A 20,240-nucleotide genomic window follows, 5' to 3' on the forward strand; every position below is an offset into this window, starting at 1 on the left:
ATACAACAGGTTCCATGACCAAAAATCTTCATCTGATTTTTACCACTAAGTTTAGTTGGTTGTTTAACTTGAGAGTCGGCTCTGCCTCTGAGTTTCGTACTTTTCTGGGATGCTCAAGGGACAAGACTGTGGGTAAAGGAACGGTGTTTTTTCGCCTTCACAATCATCCTTATGAGGCTTTCTTATACTCTATATTTTAACAGTGCTATGGGCACTCCTCAGTGGATAAAGAGCTGCACTGTATAAACAAGTTTGAGTGGACCTCTGTCCTGTTTCTTCTCTTCCTATAATCTTTCTATCACGTGTGGTAGACTCCTGCCCTCTGAGCCCTTTTGCGGTTACTGACCAGCAGGTGTCGCCATTGAGACGCTATTGAGACACTAACTGGCTGTTCTCACAACAGTGAATGGCCAAGCATGTTTAACCTGGGAGTCCTTGATAAATATTTGTTCATTTACTGCCTAGTTACAATAAGTTTCTTGTTTGTTTGTTTGTTTGTTTATTTATTTATTTACTTATTTAAATGTGTTTTCAGGGACCTAATGCATGGTTTTCCTCCTACCACATTCAGGTTAATAAAGCATACTAAACAGCTGCTAGAGGAGAATGAAGAGAAACTCTGCATTAAGGTCCTGCAGACTCTCAGAGAAATGATGACCAAAGATAGAGGCTATGGAGAAAAGGTACTGAATGTTATTTTCTTGTTAAAACAGGGTATTTCTATGAAGTTGACGTGGGGTTGTGGGTTAGAAATACACCATAGTTCAGGCATATTGACTGAGGGGTTAACTTCTTTCTTTTTTAAAGCTAATTATCTTGTCATGAAGAGTAGCTACATCATATTCCTTCTCTTTTAAAAGGCACATATACTTAGCTGTTGTATAGACTACTTGCTACATAATGAATCTAATGTCAGGGAAATAGTAATAAGACTTTTCATCTAAATTCCCAACGGGAATGCAGACACCTCTTGTGTATCCCAGCGTGCATTCCTGAGTTTTGGATCCAGCTAAGCATACCTGTGGGTTTACTTCTTTCTGGGGAGATGTTGCACAATCCCTGCAGTGTACTAAGAAACTCCCTCCAGTTCTAACTGGAATTAAGGCAGGCAAACACACCATTTCTAGCTGAGATTGGGAAATGGGCAGTCCCTGCGACAGGATACTTCTTGGCATCGGCAGTGAGTAAGGATGTTTAGAGACCCTCACAGGTTCAATTTTGGTCCAATACGTGGGGAAAAAACAACAATCTCATTGTCCCCCACCCTTTGCCCCCCCCACTAAAAAAAATCTGGGCCTCAGTTTAAAATCTCACCAGTTTTCATTTGAAGGTAATAGGTCACTAATTATCTCCAAGCCACTTAAGCAGCTTTTTCTGAATTGGTAAATCGACTGATGTCATTGATTTGTCAAAAAACCCAGTAACTCATTGATTCATCTCTGTGAAGAAGCCTTAATAATTAAATCACAGCCTTCTTTTTAAAAGTGGATAGTTACAACTGTATTATTCCAAGTATAGAGGCCTGCAGGGATCCTGATTTCTAACCTAAGCAATATCGAACGTAAATATTAGAGCTATTTCACATATGAAAATCTTTGGTTAAGAAACATAAAACAGCAAAGTACACAAGCCCTTTAGCAGTATATATTTCTTCACTGTCCCCAGATTACTTGGCTTTTAAATGTCACGCTAAGTTTTAAAAATACATAAATTAAAAGGTGAATGAATGTTGACTAATTAGGAAATAAGTATCTATAACTCAGGAGTTTGATGGTGGAAACCTGCTAGAAAAGAGTTTATAAATACAAATGATAGACTTGAAGAAACATTGTACAGATGAGAAATGATGAGATGTCCCGTTCATACATACACCTGTATAGGCACCTACGTAGGTCTTGCACTAAAAAAAGAAAAAGAAGAATAGGAAGGAACTAACAGCAGAGAATACCAGACAAACAAACGGCATTTTTTTTTCACAAGATCTTTATTTTTCTTTGAGTGAGCTTTAAGAAATGTTTAAAAATATAATTCCAGTTACAGAAATTCACTCTTCATAATAAGATAGAATCCACCAAAAGGGCCATAACCAGTTATGAATATATTTGTAGCTTTGGGGGCATAAAACTTGATTTTCAAAGGTTGAGACCAGTTTTCTCTCTTTTAGAGTATCTGTTCATCTCTGTGACTGAGATTTTTATAGTAAACTTGGTGTCTCTACTCCCACAAATGTTACAAGTTGTGATTATATTTCCGTTTCTCTGAAGTTTTCTTTTTTATACCATAGAAAGTAGAAAATCTAGGAGTCGAATCTGTTGCTTGGCAGCCAAGTACGTCAGGGTCTTTGGGCTGTGTGGAAGGTATGCTTCCCCACTGGCTTTCCCTGCCTGTTGGTGCTAACTGGGAGAACATCATTACAGACCACGGGAGATACTGGATCTGAGATGTTGTAAAATTGTCTGTTATAAAGCTCATGGAAAATGTTAAAGCCTGGGGATTTAAGAGGGCAGTAGGTGGAGGTTGTTAGGAAAAAGTAAATAGTTGAGAAGAGCTTCTTAGACCCTGGCTCACATTCTTTTTTCAGCTGGTGAAGAAATTAGCCACACCCAGGCAGAGAGGCTTAAAGGAAAGATGGCATGTCTTTCCAGTCTGGTTGGGGGCTGTCATCCCCCTTTATGAAAGTGAAAATACTGCAGGCAAATGTGGGAAATGCCATGCAACCAAGGAAGACATTCCAGAAACCCATGGTAGTCAACAGTTTCAATGCCTATAGCACATACTTAGATTGCTTCTGGCCCTATGCTTTGTGGGAAAATGCTTCTTAACCCTTCACATTAATGGAACTAAAAGGAGTGGGGGGGAGGACGTTAAACTATTTCTGTTTCTTCCGATCCAATAGTGAGTATTAAATTTGTCCTATTTTATTAAGGCTGTTGAAAATGGTTTTGATGTTTTGCTGGCTGTCCCTATTTGAGTAAAGATGCATGACGTAGGGGCAGGCCAGCTCTTTCAAGGGTGGAAGGAACCCAGAGCCAAAGAACTAACCTTTCTCAGGCAAACCAGTTGGCTTTAGTTGATAAAATAAATGAAGTGTTCTTTGGACTGGATGCTCAGGGCACAAGGGCAAGTGTGAAGTCATTTCCGTCTTCCTGGCCCAGTTTTCCTATTAGTTGTCTCTTAAGTGGAATTTGTCCCATGACTACTACCCTTCTGGGATGTGCAGAATTGTTCTGCCTCTCTGCCTTGTCCTGAGTCTTCATGGCCATAGTCTGATCTGGCATTGCTTTGTCCAGCCCTCCGTCCACACACAAGGAGGCCATAGCAGAGAGCTGAAGTGACCTCCCAAGGTCACATGGCTAATGTGTGACAGGATCAAGACTGAAAGCCAGGGTCTTGAATCCCTGTCCTTTCCTCCCACCCCCAACATGGTTTCCACCATGTTTGTGTGCCAAGTTTTCTTCTAAGCCATAATCCTTAAAGATCATGAGAAATAGATGCCTTTATTCATCTCTACATTTTATTTTTTTTATTTTTCAAAAACATTTTTAAAATTTTTATTGTTGAGACACGATACTCAACGATACTACTGAGCACGGGTAGGGGAGGGGCAGAGAAAGAGGGAGGCAACAGAATCTGAAACAGGCTTCAGGCTCTGAGCCATCAGCACAGAGTCCCACGTGGGGCTTGAACCCATGAACCATGAGATCATGACCAGAGCCGAAGTCGGACGCTTAACTGACTAAGCCACCAAGGTGCCCTCATCTCTACATTTTCATTCAACATTTAGGACTATCAAGGTCACAGATAAAAATGAAAGATGAGGTCATGATTATTCTGTTAAAAAACATTGAAACATTGGTGTGCTTATATGGATCTACTTGTCTGAAAAGAAAGCCATTGAGTACTGCCACCCATATATTACTGGATACACTAAAACATAACAGAATCACTGTAACTTAAATTTAACCAACTTAATTTTTTTTAATGCCATATGTACCCATTAGTGTCCTAAAGTATGTCTTAAATAAAAATAACATTCTTTGGCTTCTTATGTGCCAGCCACTATACTAAGCATCTCTTACCATTTGTCAGATCAACCTCAGGAATATCATTATTGTTATTAACTATTCTTGGGGGAGAAAACTTAGGCTCAGAAAGTTTCAGAAACTTGCCTAGGGTCACACAGCTAATAATGGGGGAACCAGGAATTCAAACTGAGGCAAACACCGTGACTTCAGAGTCCTCGCTCTTCTCCACTGTATCATTTGTGATTGACACCATTTGAAGTTCTCCCACAAGTTTAAGTTTCAATTATGTTACATCATTATGTAAGTGACCTGAGGCAGTGACCCTGACTGTGCTGCACGTAGCAGGACTTAAATATCTAATCTTCAGCTCAGTTCTGACTTCTCACCTGTTGAAAACAGTCTCCACTTGATGCCATCTTGCTTTACAAATTATGATTGTCTCAGAGTCATCCAAAACCTGTGGTTTCGCTTAGGTCCCAAAAGAAAGCATCCAATCGGTGAGTAGTCAGTGGTCAGTCCTCGTCTTGGTCAGCTCACTGAGAAGTGCCTGTCCAAGAATTGTCACGTATGATGCTAAGCTCAGGACTGCTAGAAGATTGTCAAAAGATTTAATCATGATCATTTAGGAATAAAAAAAAAATCATCTTTATTATGTCTCTAAAATGCTAAGGACCAGCAATGAGTATTTGTCTCATAGAGTGGTAAATATAAAATACATATGAAAAATGATAACCAAAATAATGTTGGAGTATGTTTTTGTATGGTGCCTACAATGACTTGCTATCCTGTGTATTTAAAATTAATGAACTTTAAAATCATATCAGGACTTTACCACCACTCTTTGTATGCAATGCCTACTGAATTCTGCTTTTAATCCACAAATTAAACAATGTCTTTATTTAAAAAAACAACAAAAAACTTCCTATGGCTAAACATCTCTAAAATTTAATCTGAATCTCTCTTTAACTCAAAGAACATCTAAAGCCCCCTAGACCCATATGCCCCTAGAACATATGTTGTATGTTACATACTGGCTCCTCTGTAGTCTACTGTAGGTTCAAAGAGCTTGAAAAGAAATTCAGAGGCCAAGAATTAATTTGAAAGGGTATCTCAGAATTTATTTAAAATCTGTTTTCTTGAGGTGCCTGTGTGGCTCAAAGGGTTAAACGTCCGACTCTTGATTTTGGCTCAGGTCATGATCTCAGTTTGTGAGATTGAGCCCCAAGTTGGTCTCTGTGCTGACAACACGGAACCTGCTTGGGAATCTCTCTTCCCTCCCTCCGTCTCTCCCTCTCTCCTCACTGTCCTCACTCTCTCAAAATCAATAAATAAACATTTGAAAAAATTTTTGTCTTCTGATAGTAGTAGCTCTTTTACTACCAGAGAGTTTTTGACCTCAAGTAATGTCAGGGTTTTCATTTCCTATTAATTGGCAGAACCTGTTAATTTACTAATGCTTCTTTTGTCTAGGTGAATAAAGTATTTCAGGATTTCTAATAGGAACTTAAATTTGCAAATGTATTATTAGTGAACCATAATATAAATAACTCGAGGGTCATCTCCCCCCTTAAGCACAATTGTGATTAATGCTCTAGTTGTTTTCTTTTTCTTGAACCTGATGCTAATAAGTCACTTACTTATTAACTAATATCACTTGCGTTGGCTCTAATCATCTTTGGGGGAAAACATTTCTTTTTTAATAATCAACAGTAACCAGGATATGGAGCTTCTAGTCTTAGGATATGTCGGCTGGCCTGCCCCTACGTCATTTCATATTTGCTGAAATTGAACCTGGTTCTGATTTAGCCCAAATGCAGTTTAGGCCCCAGATCCCCCCTGAATGGTAAAATGAATGGAAAGAATGAATTTTCTCCTTAGCTGAGTTGATCACCTAGTCTTTGGCTCTCCTCTTTCCCATCCTCTTCTGAAAGATTGTGGTTCTTGATTGGGCAGTTTGCCCTTGCTCCCAGCTCAGTGCAAGTTTTCACCTGTGCAGGGGAGAGGGAAGGTGCGCCTCTGAGCTCTTAGTTAAGTGACCTGCCAGGTTTGCTCCCTGGCATGTGAACACAGTGGGGCAGCATCCTGCCCATCTGTTCCTGAGCAGTGGGGTTGAGAGCAGATGTCACTGTGAGCTGTTGTAGTTAGTGCCCCTGGTGCCTGCACCCCTTTGGAGGGTCACCATGTAACAGTGCTCCACCGTGGGGGACTCAGCGCTAAGAACACGCTGACGAAGTTTCTAATGCTTCGCTTGCTCTTGTTTCCTAACGTTTCCTTCTTTTTCTCCCCCTTTTTTTCTTTTCCAGCTAATTTCCATTGATGAATTGGATAATGCTGAGGTCCTAATTTCATTTTTTTTTTTTTTAAATGTCCCATGGTGATGTTTCCATGACATCCTTCCAGTGAACACTGTGGTCTGTTCCTTAGTCTTTGCAGTGTCTAGTATCTGACTTTTGTGTAGTGTGCCTTCTGGGCGTGAGTTGAGTCCTTTGTGTCTGTGTTAGCATTTCCCATGAGTTTGTTTGCCATTTGTCCTTGGAGATCCCATCTGAGTCTAGATAAAGATTTTCTAAACTGTGATAAGATTTCCGTCATTCACTGTTTAGAATCTCAACCGAATTTGTGGTTGATGCTGGTTATTAACCTATTCCTAAACTCAGTGTTGATATTCATAAAGAGCTTTCCTATCTGCACATAAAGCACCAATACGAAAAGAAATAACTGCATTCATATAGTTTGAAAGTAGTAAAAGGAGAAAAAAAACCAACACTATTTTCTTGGTCCCCATGTTGGAAGGTATTGAGTGTGAGGGGGTCCTAAAAATTTCTGCCAGAGTGCATTGTGAATTCCAAAATACACATTGAGACTTTCCAGCTACAGACTTGAAATGGGATTAGGAATGTATTATTACCATGGCTTTACATCTTGGAAAAATACCTAAAGGTCAAGAAATATAATTGTCAACTGATGGTTTCTATACTTAAGTATCAAATTAGTTTTACTTACCCAGAATTATCCTGGGGACCAATGAGTAGTCATTTTGTTTGGGATTTGGGGATCTCTGAAATATTTTTTGTTTGGTGAATATTTTCAGCATTTCCTGCCGTATATTTAGGTTGCAATAAACATTTGGTAAATGGTACTAGAATGTATTAATTTGGGGAATTAAAGTATATAAATGAAGGAGTTTAATTACTTGGCAGATTGAGCGCCCTGGAAAATAATTTTATTAGACTTTTAAAAATCACTTACCTGGTCTACTTTTTTAGATACCTATTATTTCTTTTGACAGGCTAATTAACTCCTTATTTTTGGGTAGGATAGAGCTACCAGATAGAATATGTTGTCTATTCTAATATCCACTACCATCGTTTCAAAAATATTAAGAGATGTTTCAGATGTATGTAGAGAGAGTTTGAATTACAGACTTAAAGCAAGTGATGATGAATTTCACCGTGTTCCTGCAGGAATGGAGCTCAGAGAGGTTAAGTGACTGGACTTAGCTCGCACAGCCAGATAGGCTAAATGGAGGCTAGCACACTGCCGCCTCAGCCCCTCACCTGGTGTGTTTGCTTCTCTGCCACAGTAAACTCTGTAAGCAGAGACTTTTCCTTATATTAATCCCACATGAACCCAGGAGGAGGCCATACCCTCTGGGATGAATAGAAGGGGAGAAAAACAAAAGGCTGTGTGGTGGGTTAATTAATAACTTTACCCCATAGATATTTTTGCCATTTCCGTCTGGTTTATTCTCTTCCTGGTGTGCCCCTGAAAAATACCTAATGCCGATTTAGCGTGTCAGCACCTTTTGTTACTCGTCTTTCTACCTGGTATTATAAATGCCTCACTGATTTGAACTCTTACTCTTAAATACTGAAGTTGTATTTCTACTTGCTTAAGTACAAATGAAGTCAGAAAAGAAGATCTTCCTTCATCGGAGTCTGCAATGTTATTAATATACTGTTTTGCACCATAGTAATCATTTGATGTGTTTGCTTGCTCAAGATAGGACTTGGGTATCCTGGCTGGGAGTTTATTGCTTGCTTATGGAAAGATTCCACAGTTGGAGCAGGTGTGTTTATAATTATACTCTAGGAAATAGAATACTGTCTGTTTATAAAAGAAGAATGTTCTGGCAGCCGCTTGGATTCTTTGAAAATTCCCTGAGGAAGCAACTGTGGATCCCCTCTTCGTTGTTACCCCTGGCAACCGTCAGAGCCCTGGGACACCAACACTGTGTCCCCAGTCCCTCAGGCTGTTGGATCTGGTCCTCTAAGCAGAGATGTCTGATTGGCCTTTATCATCAATGGCTGCTCTGGAAACCACCACTGCTCCTGCAGCTTCTACTCTACCCGGCCTTTTGTCAGTGTGTGCTGGTGGAAGCCTGCAGCACACAGCTGGAGTTCTACGGAAGCTTAATGAGAGAGTTCATGCTGGCCCAGGATACAGACAAGGCATCACACCTAACTTGGAAACCACTGTTCCATTCTAAATATGGTGGGGAATCGCCCCCGGAATAGTGTAAGGCATATGTGGTAATCTCATGATACCCTGACTGGGGAAGGGCCACTGCCCTTTGATGATAGAGGCCACTTGGGCATCTCAAGGAAGGAGATGTGCTATGAACGACTCGTAAAAACAAAAAACAAAAAACAAAAAACAAAACAAAAAAAACCAACACAGCGCCTCTGTGTCTCTGTCAGTGCTCTGAGAAAACAGGGTGAAATGAGGTCAGAGTCATGGAGTCCCTGAAAGGAAAGGGCATGGTATGGGGCCTTCCCAGCTGTCTTGTAGAACAAAATTTCATTTGAAACTAAGAAAAGAGAAGGTTTCTTCCTTCCTTTTCTTTTCCCTTTTCTTTCTTCTTTCCCTTTTCTTTCTTCTTTCCCTTTTCTTTCTTTCTTTCTTTCTTTCTTTCTTTCTTTCTTTCTTTCTTTCTTTCTTTCTTTCTTTCTTTCTTTCTTTCTTTCTGGCAAATAAACAGGCACAGTCTTCATCCCCCTGATTTTACCTTTTCTTTGGGGTGTTGGTTGAGGGGTATAGATTGGGTGAAGGAGAAAAGGAAACACCATACTTGAGTTCCTTCAGCTCACTCTTAAAGTTTATAGTTTGATGAATTGTTATATATGTATACACACACTTCAAGGTAGTAGAGATTTCCATCACCCTCAGAAAGTTCTCCTGTCTACCCATTCTTGGCTTTCAATGGACACTAATGATGCCAACAACACTGAGTTATATGAGTAACATTTGAGTGCCTGTTACATTCCAGGCACAGTGCAAGGGGATATGAATATGGTGATGCCCTCACATAAGCACAGCGTCTGCCCTTCTGAAGTACACAGTCCTGTGGGGGAGACGGGCAGTGGTTAAAATTAATGTTCAGTGACAACTGTCAACTATGAGAATTGCTAGCATGAAGAATTACACGGACTCATGAGAACATAGAGTTTGGGAACGTCTACCTGAGCAGGGAGGTCTTGTAAGAGCTTAGGTCAGGTAGCAACAAGTGGGTAGCACCAGCAGGTGATCGTGTAAGTCACCTTTCTAAAGTGTAAAGTGCTGTGCTAACTGACTAGATGATTGCAATCAAATACTCCAACTTGAGGTGGAGGCCGTGGGCAGAACAGTAATCCACCTCATTTTCGCGTATGTGTCTATGAAAGGAAACAGTGTGTTTAGATAAGTATGTGCTATAGCTCAGTGGAACATGCTGCATTTCTTCGTATTCAAGATGTGATCCCCATGTAATCACTGTCACTTGGACCCATGGAATCTGCAGAGCCACCTGTGCCAGCTTGGGCTTCCTGCATCACAACAGAAGAGCTAGAGTGGCATGCCCACTTGTTCAGGGTGGCTGCAGCACGCTAACATCAGCCCTCAGCTTACCCCACTCTGAGCTGCTTCTGCAAGCAAAGGATGCCACCAACGGAGAATTTTGTAAGATTCACTTGGGGGGGGGGGGGTGGGGGAGAAGAGAAGAGAAACCGAAGAATTATTAAATTTCACCTTCAGGGGGCGTTCTCATGACGTCCAACCCAGGGTGGAGGTGTCCTACTTTTTTACATTGCTGTGAACTGCTGGGTTGGGCACCTGCCAACATTCAGGCGGCAGTTACATAAGAGCTTCTTTTTTTCCTGGAATTTAGGCTCACTGCTGATGTGTGACCTTCAGCAGCAATTGCCAATAAATGCAGTGGGGCTGTTTACTGTTAGACACTAGCAACCATAGAGCAAGCAAGCTCAATTCAGAGCATACAGAAGCTGTTGCAGAAATCTCTGGATGATTTGAGGTTTTTTGGTGGGTTTTTTTTTTTTTTTTGGTAGCTTTTTTTTTTTTTTTTTTAATATCGTGAGATTATTCCACAATGACTGGAATTGTATAATTAAATCAGATGTGTTTTTTAAAAATGAATTTATCTGAGTTCTGATGAACGTGTTCTGTAAAGTAAAGGTGAAACTGTCATTGGGACTCAATGATTTTTACTTCTTTGTTTCTAAAAACAAATACCATTAATAAAGGGCATTGTGTTAGCAAGTGTGATGGTTTTAAATTGTTCTGGTAAAATGCTTAGGTAATCTATGTCAGCTCAATTTTCTTTAAAGCTCTCTGGTCTCTTAAGGTGGGTTTGCATACGCTCATGAAGGACAGGTTCCTGCAAACATATTTGCAATCCTGTTCACTGTTGGCTGCTTGGTTGGTTTGCCCCTTTGAGGTTTTGAGTGGGTGAAGAGGAACCAGAGGCTGATTCAGGAGTACTGGAGTTCATACATTCCCTTTGATGTGCTGATAATGAGGATCATAATACGCTTGTATTTCTTAAACTGTATTCAGTTTCTACTAGGGATGGTCCATGGAAAAAGACTTCATCTTTCAAAGGAAAATTCTAGAAACCTATGGTTATAGGATGATTTATGTTGATGGCAGCGGAAAACAAAAGGTTTTGTTTTGTTTTGTTTTTTTTACAAGGCTGTGGTCTCTGCTAGTCTGTTGGAGGCATACATGAAATGTATGTATGTATGTGAACGGATAGTCTTGTACATACACCGGAAATAGGTGTATAGTCTAGGAAGACTAAGAGCTGGGTTTTTTTTTTTTTTTTTTTTTAAGATGAGAAGGTATGATTTCCTTCATTTATAGTAGAACTTCATCCTTTTATAAAGTGCTAGGTATATCGCATATTGAAAGTGAGCATGCCAGTGTCTTAGAAGCACATAGGTAGTTACCACTCAAGGACCATAGTTATGATGCCTTGATTTGTGGCCTCATCCAAGGACACTTGGGATTCAGTGACTTGAGATTGATTTTGAATTTGTCTTTCAAAGCCAATCATTTGAAATCTATTTTAGTTTAAATTAGTTTAAATTTTGCTGACCTTGTCTAAAAGCAACGGGAAGACTTAAGATGAGAGAAATAAGAATAGGCAATAGGGTGCAGTAGTGTGTTTCCAAGTTCAAAACCACACAGCATCAGACTGTTGTGCATCGTCTGCTGGTTCGGGAGGCTTTGCCTTGATTGAAGATGTCAGCACCTGAATATAGTGACTGATCCTGGGAATAGGGTGGGAAAGACCAGACTTGTCCGAATTCAGACATGACCGTTTTCTCTCTCTCAGCATCCTTCCTTAACATTGAGGATGATGCTTCATGTAAAAAAAAAATAATTTTATAATGAAAATGTGCTGAGAAAAATAACCTCATGCATTTACTAAACATTATCAATTGCTTTTGGTAATTATGTAGCTGTTATCTTATTTGAACAATGTAGCTTATTAGGAATATGCTTCTATTTTTCAAAATTTCAAGTAATTGCCGTGAAGTAACCTCATCCTCAAGGAAATAGAACTGAAATCCTCATAGGAGGAAGTGCTGGCAAAGGCCGTTGGAGTTCTGTTGTTGTTGTTTTTACCAAATTATATGCCACGTATAGTTTGGCCTTTGCCATGCCTGAACTCATTTTATGTCCTAGCAAGTTGTCTTATTTAGGGGACTGGCTCTTAAATATAATGAAATGAAGTTTACTAAAAATACACCAACGATTGTTTAATGTTTTAACTGGAAGAAACCCTAAAGAATATGTGCTCCAGTCTCCTTGACTGCAGGTCAGGACATGGAGGCCCAGAGAGGTTCAGTGACTGGCTCAGGTTCACATAAAGCCGGTGCCTGGATGAGCTTCTGGACACATGACCCTGTGCAGCACGTTGGGTGTTTCTATTCTGTTTCATGAACGGATAGCATTAAAAAGGTGTCCTTCTGTTTACATAATGATTCCCAAGGCTGCACAACATCCTTTGTTGTCTCAAAAGGCTTCATGAAATGTTCAAGGAGAAAAGATAATTTTAATGTCATTTTTATCTTGGAAATTAATTGCAAAACAAGCATGACAGTGGTCTAAGGAAGTAGTGGACTGACTGTACAATCATAAAGCCTATCAGAGGCCACTGATGCCTGAGTGATTAAGAAATAGCCATATACTCCCTATGAGCATAGTAAACGTACTCACGATGCTTCTTCAGACACAGAGATGTCAGACAGGAAAATTGACAAAACTGAACCAAACCCCACCACTTCCAGGTTCTCTCTTCTTCATTTCCTTTAACTTTTGTTTGGATTGGGAAAATGAGCAAGACGGTAGCTCTGGGGAGTTCCTCCAGTAAACCCATGCCTAGAATTCTTTTGTTCTAATCATACAGGATCACTATAAAAGGATATGTTAGTGAGAATGTAGCCAGAGATGACATGTTTTTCCATTGATACCTCCAACTGCTCTAAAATGTATGGGCCATTACCTTAATTCTCCTTTTTCTTCTGTGTCCCTTTCACACTGAGATAGCAAAAATGTTTACACAATTTTAATTCTTTAGCCTAAAGCATACCAAATAAAACAATAAAGTGTTTTCTTGGGTTGTGATATTATTTATGTCTCGAAAAGACCTATAACTGACCTGGCCGTACTTCCTTCCGTCTGTCCTGCCACTCTGTGTATCCCCACCCCAGCAGGAAGCTCAGTGCTCTGGAGATACATTTTTTCCTTCCCCTGAGGTTAGGGGAGTTGTGCTCATGTCTCAAAATTCTTCTGTCCATTATTGAGTGAGCAGCCCTCTCTATATGTCCACACTGTCCCTGGAGAATTGCTTTACTCTCTGTACTTAAAGAGATCTCCTATATTTTTTTTCTTCATTTTACCTGTTGGAAATAGAAAACAAGATACATCATGATGTTGTATAATAACATTCTCACATCAAAAACATCGTTTCCATCTGGGGGATCAAACCAAGGGGGTGGGTAGCATTGAGCTGGATTGAGACACCACCAGACTTCACAGGTATAGTCCTTCTGTGCTTTCAACACATCCCCTGGCTCACCACCAAACAGCCACAACCGAGCCTCAGTACGGGTGTGCTATGTCACTGGAGCACTGCTAAGGCAGGCCAAGGTCACTCCCTTGCAGCAGGAGCCTTGGCCTCATTCCATAGTCCCAAACTGCACCTTGAACCAGCCAGCCGTGCCCTGTGCGTGACTTTGGTCCAGGGAGGTCTGGGTGGGGTCTGGCAGTTACATCTGACATCAGTTCCCTGCTTGGAGCGCGTGCCCTGTGGAGGACAGATTGGTGGTGCTGTCTTTGGCAACCTTTGGACCCCTGGGAACGAGACTGCCCCCGAGACCTCTGTTGTCATTACCCACCTGTTCCTCCCTCCCTGCACCTTTGCAGATAGCCCTGGAATAGCTTTTCCTCTCTTGATGATCAAAACACAGGTGTGCAGCGGTTCTGTGTTTGGCATCCTTTTTTTTTTTTTTTTTTTTTTTTTTTAAATACAGATTTCCTCCTTGGTCATTAGTAGTCTTTCGTTTCTTTGCTCATTTTAAATAAATTTCCCTATCTCGGGCCAATTGTTCTTCCAGCATGACCACATTTAATCCAATTTAAGAGAGAAATGATCTCCCTGCCTCGGTTGCTGAAGATGTGGTATAGCCAGGTCACCTCATCTTTGATCTTGCCTTCTGTGTTTTGTCCTTGAGTGTTGGTCTCTGGACTTCTTTGTACCCCACGAGATTCAAGTGCCATAACTAACATGATTTGTTTTACTCCCAACTAGCTACCACAAGCTCCGGATTCTGAGAACTCCACAGAGGTGTGTGTTGCTTACCTATATTTGCAATGACAGCAAATATGGGTGCTTCTCAGTTGTCCTGGTTGAGTGTCTGAGTTGTTGTGGGGGAATTTCTGTCCTGGTGGTAGATACAGGAGGGAAGTCCTCTAGCTGGGCTGGGAACTGATGGTTTCTGTAACTGAGGTGGCTCTCTCTGTAGAAAGAATGTTCTGAGTTGCTGGAGGTAAACCAAAGTGTCCCTCCAGTGAGGAGATAGGGCTCTGTGAAGGCTTTCACACAAAACTGTCTCCCTCTTGAGATGTTCTTTTGAGAGACTCTGGAATGTCAAGACCTTTCTCTTGTTACACAAAATAAATCCTGGGTCCTGTGCAGAGATGATGCACATTTGAAGTTCTGGATATTAATGTGTAGTTTTGGTGAAAGCTACTAATATAGTCAGTTTCACATTGCACTCTTTCTCTTCTTCTTGCTAACTAATCTTGTTAAATGAGGAACTAGAATTAATTAAGGCATCTAAAGTCTTAGAGATGCTTTCTGGGGCGGCATATTTCTAACTATGAAAATTTACTTTCAGAAACTATTCTAAAACCACAGTAGGGTAAAGCATGAATGAAGCGCACTATATTTAAAAAAAAAAGTCTAATGAAGATCTTAAAAATGAAACTGATTACCAGGTAGCTGAGTTGCAATGTGGATGCTCTGTAATGATCAGTCTCTAATAGACTGATCAGAGCACGTCACTCTTAGCAGCTTGGATTAGAATGCTGTGTACTGGTGGGTCGGGGAGAGCCAAGGTGCCATGTATGTGTCTGTTCAGAAGTGTGTGCATTGATGTTCTTATGCATGTGCCACGCAGTTAATGCATGTATGAATTGTGAGGACCTGCCCTGTTATGTAAAAGTACATAATATAACATATGGCAAAAAAGTCATGTCTGCTCACTTTAAACAGTGCATCCGGGTTGGGGACAGGACAATTGTTCAGCATTCAAAGTAATCGAGCATTAATATGTGTCTGGGAAAATTTTTTTAAGGGCCTATAATCCTTTTGTGTAACTCTTTGCTCAGTCTGAGCTCTTGGTGTGTTTCATTTGTGACTGATACTGAAGATGGTCATGTCTGCCTAGTGTTGTACTTAAAATGGAATTTCTGCATGCTTAGCAGGAACTTGAACCGAGTCCCCCCCTGAGGCAACTGGAAGACCATAAAAGGGTACGTAGTCTTGGATGTTGGGAGCTAATGACCATAACACCTCCCTCAGCCATACACTATAATTTAAAGACAGCTTTTGTTGGTGTTGATATTCTTGAAGTGCTAACTGGCTCAGGACCAGTCACAGCCATTTGTATCAATGAGGGTAACTGGAGAGTCTCCCTCTTACCTACCTATAGGACCATTCTCAAATAATGACCAGCAAGCTAATAAGTTTTTTGTGACCTCTTTTCTTTTTCTGTAGTGGCTTTCTAGTTAGGTGAAGTCATAAATATTTTTTTGTAAGTCATTGATGATTATTATGGGTAATTTATAATAAAGTATAGTGAAAAACTTGATAATTGTACTACTCAGCTATAAAAACAGCTAACGATATATTTATTCTGCCCATTTTTTACACAGATGTGAATGTGTACCCTTGAGCATTTTCACTGTCCTTGGGATTAGTCTAAGTGTACAACTTGTGTACCTTTTGTCATTCAATATTATATATGGTCATTTTCTTTGAAAGTCTTTTAACGTTAATAGCTGTCTAAAGTTCCACAAATAAGCAAGTAGTCTGTCATTTTATCCCTTTGATGAAGAAATGAAATGTGTACAACTTTGGATAGATTCCTAGAAGGGGCACTCTTAGGCTAAAGGATAGACACTTTCTTAAGGTGCTGATTATGCATTGCCAAACCATTTTCTACAAGGCCTGTATACATCATTAGCATGCTGACCAATTCATGTTATTCATGTTTGGAAGATAAGCAGATATCCTGGGCTTCTGAGTACTTATCATATACCAGTGACTGTGCTAAGCCTTGTACATACGTTAACTCATCAGTTTCTATTAATGCTGACCTTAACCCAGTGACACGGCCTTCATCCCCATTTCACGCATTAGGAAACTGAGACACAGGCAGGTAAAGTACTTTACTCAAAGTCATGGAGTTAGAACACAAGCAGTTATTGCAAAGATTGCCTTGGAATTGTGGTCATCAGTGTCCGGAGGGCTTAGGCCTGAGATCAGGGGGCAGCCTGGTGCACCTTTGCTCTGCTCACACGATCCAGCCCCTGCCCGGTCCCACTTTGTCCCAAATTCTTTCCACTCTTCTGCGATTATAATTTCTCAGGCTATGACCAAAGAATAGCTCCCAGAGAGTTGGCATTCAACCCTTCCTCTCCAGCATCCTGGATCTCTTGCAGTTCATTGAGCGAGGGCCCCTTGCATTCCTGTGTTTTCTGTCCTTGCCTGTCCTCTAAGAATTACCATGGGCCTTAGAAGTAGCTGGTAAGGCCATACAGGTGTCCCTTACACCCTGGGTTCCCAGGGGGCACACTGTTGAATGCTGCGCAAGCTTGTCAGCTTTAGAATTAAAAACAAGTTCAGGTCGGGGCGCCTGGATGGCGCAGTCGGTTAAGCGTCCGACTTCAGCCAGGTCACGATCTCGCGGTCCGTGAGTTCAAGCCCCGCGTCAGGCTCTGGGCTGATGGCTCGGAACCTGGAGCCTGTTTCCGATTCTGTGTCTCCCTCTCTCTCTGCCCCTCCCCCGTCCATGCTCTGTCTCTCTCTGTCCCCCAAAAAATAAATAAACGTTGAAAAAAAAATTAAAAAAAAAAAAACAAACCAAGTTCAGGTCTCCCTTTGCCAAGTCCTAGCAGTGTGATTTGGGCCTCAGTTTCTTCTGCTGTAAAATGAGGCCATTAATAGGCTCTACCCCCTTAGGACTGTTCTGCTGGGGTGTGCACGTGAAGCACTCAGCACAATGGCTGCACTATGACAAGGGTTGCTAACTGCTGTAGTTACCTTCCAGCTTGAAACACTTCAGTGATTCGGTATACACTAGTAACAAAAGGCAGGTATGTTAAAATCGAGGCACTACCTTAATGCTGACTAAGATGTGAAAGGCCCACCACTCATGTGAGAGGGTGATCTTTCCTGCAGCACATGATTTTTAAGTGTCTGGAACCTGGGAAGCCAAAAAGTTACTTTTTCTCTCCTGTGTAAATGGCAACGTTAACTCCTTAGTGCCTTGTTCGACACTTGGCTATATTTCCACCTGTCCTTAGCCACTAGTCTGAGAGAAATGGAACTTGTGTGAGCAAACTGCAAGGCAGGAGCTTGGTTTCATTACTCTACATCACTGGTCTATCATTTTTACGGTTTTAAAATCACACTTCCTGCAAAAGAAGCTCTTGGCCTTTGCCTTTACTCAGTCTTAGGTAATAATGTGTGTGTGGAGTTACTTACCAAGACAAACATCTGATACTTGTTTGTATACTACAGGTGTGAACTGCTGGGAAAAAAATTACTCTTATTTTTTAAAAAGGGCTACGTGGCTAAATATTAAAACTGAAGAAGTAAGGTTATTTGGGGAGTTTGGGGGGTTTTGTTGTTGTTGTTGTTGTTGTTTTTCCTTTTCTGCAGTCAGGTTTCTGAGCCTAGTACTCTGAACAGTTTTGTGCTCTTGAGTAATTTATATCACGATGATTAGGAAGGCTTTTTCTCTGCGGATTTTAATTTTTCCTAAATTAAACCACTGGCTCAGAAAACAGAATTTTTCTTCAACCTAAGTTTTTACACTAGGGATTTGCATAACTTTTTATAATGTTGTCCATTTTCTTTTTTCCTTTTTACCTAAAATTATCAATCTTTATTCTTTCAGAAAAAGGAATAAATCTCAACTTGTTAAAAAAGAAAAGAAAAAAGGCAAATCCCACATGCTCTGTGGGGTTTTTTTCCCTTGCAGCTTAAACTTTTGTGTGTGTGTGTGTGTGTGTGTGTGTGTGTGTGTGTGTGTGTGTTTGTGGAGAGAAGGTGAGGTGAATATGTGCCAAAAACCTTATAATTAAAAGGGAAAAAAAATAAAAGTTCGTAGGGTAGAATGTACGTGTGTGTGTTTTTCCATAATTAGCACATTTCATGATATTCTCTTATGGGGGAAAAATGTACCATTTGATGCATCAGTTGCTATGGTAACTGCCAGGGTTTTTCTGTGGAAAGAGAGACAAAATGGTAATGTGAGATCCCTCTGTAACTTCAGTTGGCGTCCAAGCTGCATAAATGTGAAGTTCCTGTTCCTGGAGTCCACGTGTTCCCAGATGGCATGTGCTCCTTTCTTCACCTCCCGCTTGCTTGATTACAAACTGACCATAGTCTTGCTAATTCCCCTCGAACTCAGAAGTGGAAAATCTGAGTCTGTCCTTCCTTAAGTGGGATTATAGTGCAAAGGCTGTGGTTGACAGTTGCTTAAAGATGCGTGTTTGTCAGTTGGTCACAATCGCCCTGCTTGTGACTTGACCATTCGACCCTACGATCCTCCAGATGCTTTTGCCAGGATGGCTATATTGGCTGTCTTCTGTGATTGCAGCTCTTAGGTCTCAACTCCGTTGTCAACCTCCCAGTCCCTGTGCTGCCCAAAGGGATCCAGTTAGAGACTTGGGGTGGTTTACTGTCAACCATTCCCTATTGTGGAAATTCAGTCTGTATGTTACTGAAAGAAAATCAAATAGATACATCATTATGTTGAAAAAAAAGAAATCATGTTCAGTCTCCTGTTACCTCCAATGTGGAGGTAACCTTTTCTTTTTTTCTTTTTGAGTAGGCTTTTTTGAACTATCCTTTGAAATTTATATTTCTCTTATGAAGTCAGCCTTTCAGTAGTATTGACATTTTAACAATATTTATTCTTCCAGTCCAGGAGCATGGAATGTTTTTCCATTTTTTTGTGTCTTATTCAATTTCCTTCATAAAAAAAAAAATGAAGTCACCCTTTCAAATCACCATGCTCTCAGTGACTGCTTTGGAGAGTATCGATGTGTTTGTACTGGTCCTGGAGACGTAAACAGCAGCAGAGCTAAACCTTTATAACAAAAATGTGGTTTTCTAAGCCACTAAAGACTACTGTACCAAATGCAGTCCATTTAAAAAGTACGTGAAAATCTCAGAAATAACCTCCCCATCGGAAGCAACTCTTGGAATTTTGTATTTACCGTTGTTCAAGGTGGGAAACAAGTCTTATGAGCTAATAGAAGCACCATTCTTTGCTGAACTACGATGAGAGACATTTGTGGGTGGAATGGATAGAAGAAAATAGAGATTTTTCCATTTCCTGAGCTTTGAGTTAAGAATCACTACTGCCCACCCCCTCCTCTCCTGTTGATCCTATCCCAGTTTGTCCCTGGGGTCTTTGACCAACCGCATGAATTGAGAAGAAAAATTTGGCAGTGTAGCCCTAAGACCTTACGTGATTTTGGTGCTGAATTAAGGAGTTTTCTTCCTTTTTCCTTGGTTCCCTGGTCCCATCTCCCTCTGGCCCCCAGCCTCTCTGCTACTCTCAGGGACCTTCCTGGCCTCCTGTCTGCTCCATCTCATCTTATTTTGCAGACACCCTACTTGAAGTCTCCAGACCTATTCTTGGAGCTAATTAACAAATCACTTTAAATTCTACTGGCTCATGTTACCGTTGCAGGTCTCTTCAGAAGAACTCTTGAGCCTCTATTTTAGACACCTGCTATATTTCAGCACGCCTTCTCTCTGCTAGACTTCTCACTTACCCCTCCTGATGATGTGCCAGAGGAACTCCAGGCCTTACTACTTTGTCCCTGGGAAAGAGCGTGGGGGAGAACCATACAGCCTCTGACTTTCAGAAGCTTCCAGACTGGGAGGTGTCCTGGGAGTCACTTAGCATAACTGAAAGTGGAATAGAGCTGAGAATAAGATCCTGCTGCTCTGTGCCGCTTTGCCAATGTCCCCGCAGTGTTAGAGAACAAATCACAGTTTTATTTATTTATTTTTTTTGGTTGGAGTTGTGTGAAAGAGATGTTATGTCTTCTGTCCAAGATTCTTTTGATGGTTATATTTTTAAAACATTTTATTGCAGAAATGTTCAAATACATACGAGAAGAATC

The 20,240-nt window shown here is 40.8% G+C and overlaps 1 protein-coding gene across 7 annotated transcripts in view; it reads left to right on the plus strand.

Annotated features, from left to right (window-relative positions):
• The window catches only part of ITPR1 (inositol 1,4,5-trisphosphate receptor type 1), a 326,193-nt gene that overhangs the window by 199,397 nt on the left and 106,556 nt on the right, over nt 1–20,240 (plus strand). For 3 of the 7 annotated variants that reach the window (XM_045051892.1, XM_023249983.2, XM_019824645.2), the window contains 4 exons: nt 572–683; nt 6,329–6,361; nt 14,119–14,154; nt 15,294–15,344. In XM_045051892.1, coding sequence (XP_044907827.1) covers nt 572–683; nt 6,329–6,361; nt 14,119–14,154; nt 15,294–15,344 — 232 coding nt within the window. The remainder of the gene's footprint in view (nt 1–571; nt 684–6,328; nt 6,362–14,118; nt 14,155–15,293; nt 15,345–20,240) is intronic. The other 4 variants (XM_011280170.3, XM_019824649.2, XM_019824647.2 and 1 more) reach the window with 2 other exon arrangements.

The sequence above is a fragment of the Felis catus genome, chromosome A2 (assembly GCF_018350175.1).
Source record: "Felis catus isolate Fca126 chromosome A2, F.catus_Fca126_mat1.0, whole genome shotgun sequence".
In the NCBI taxonomy this organism is placed as follows: domain Eukaryota; kingdom Metazoa; phylum Chordata; class Mammalia; order Carnivora; family Felidae; genus Felis; species Felis catus.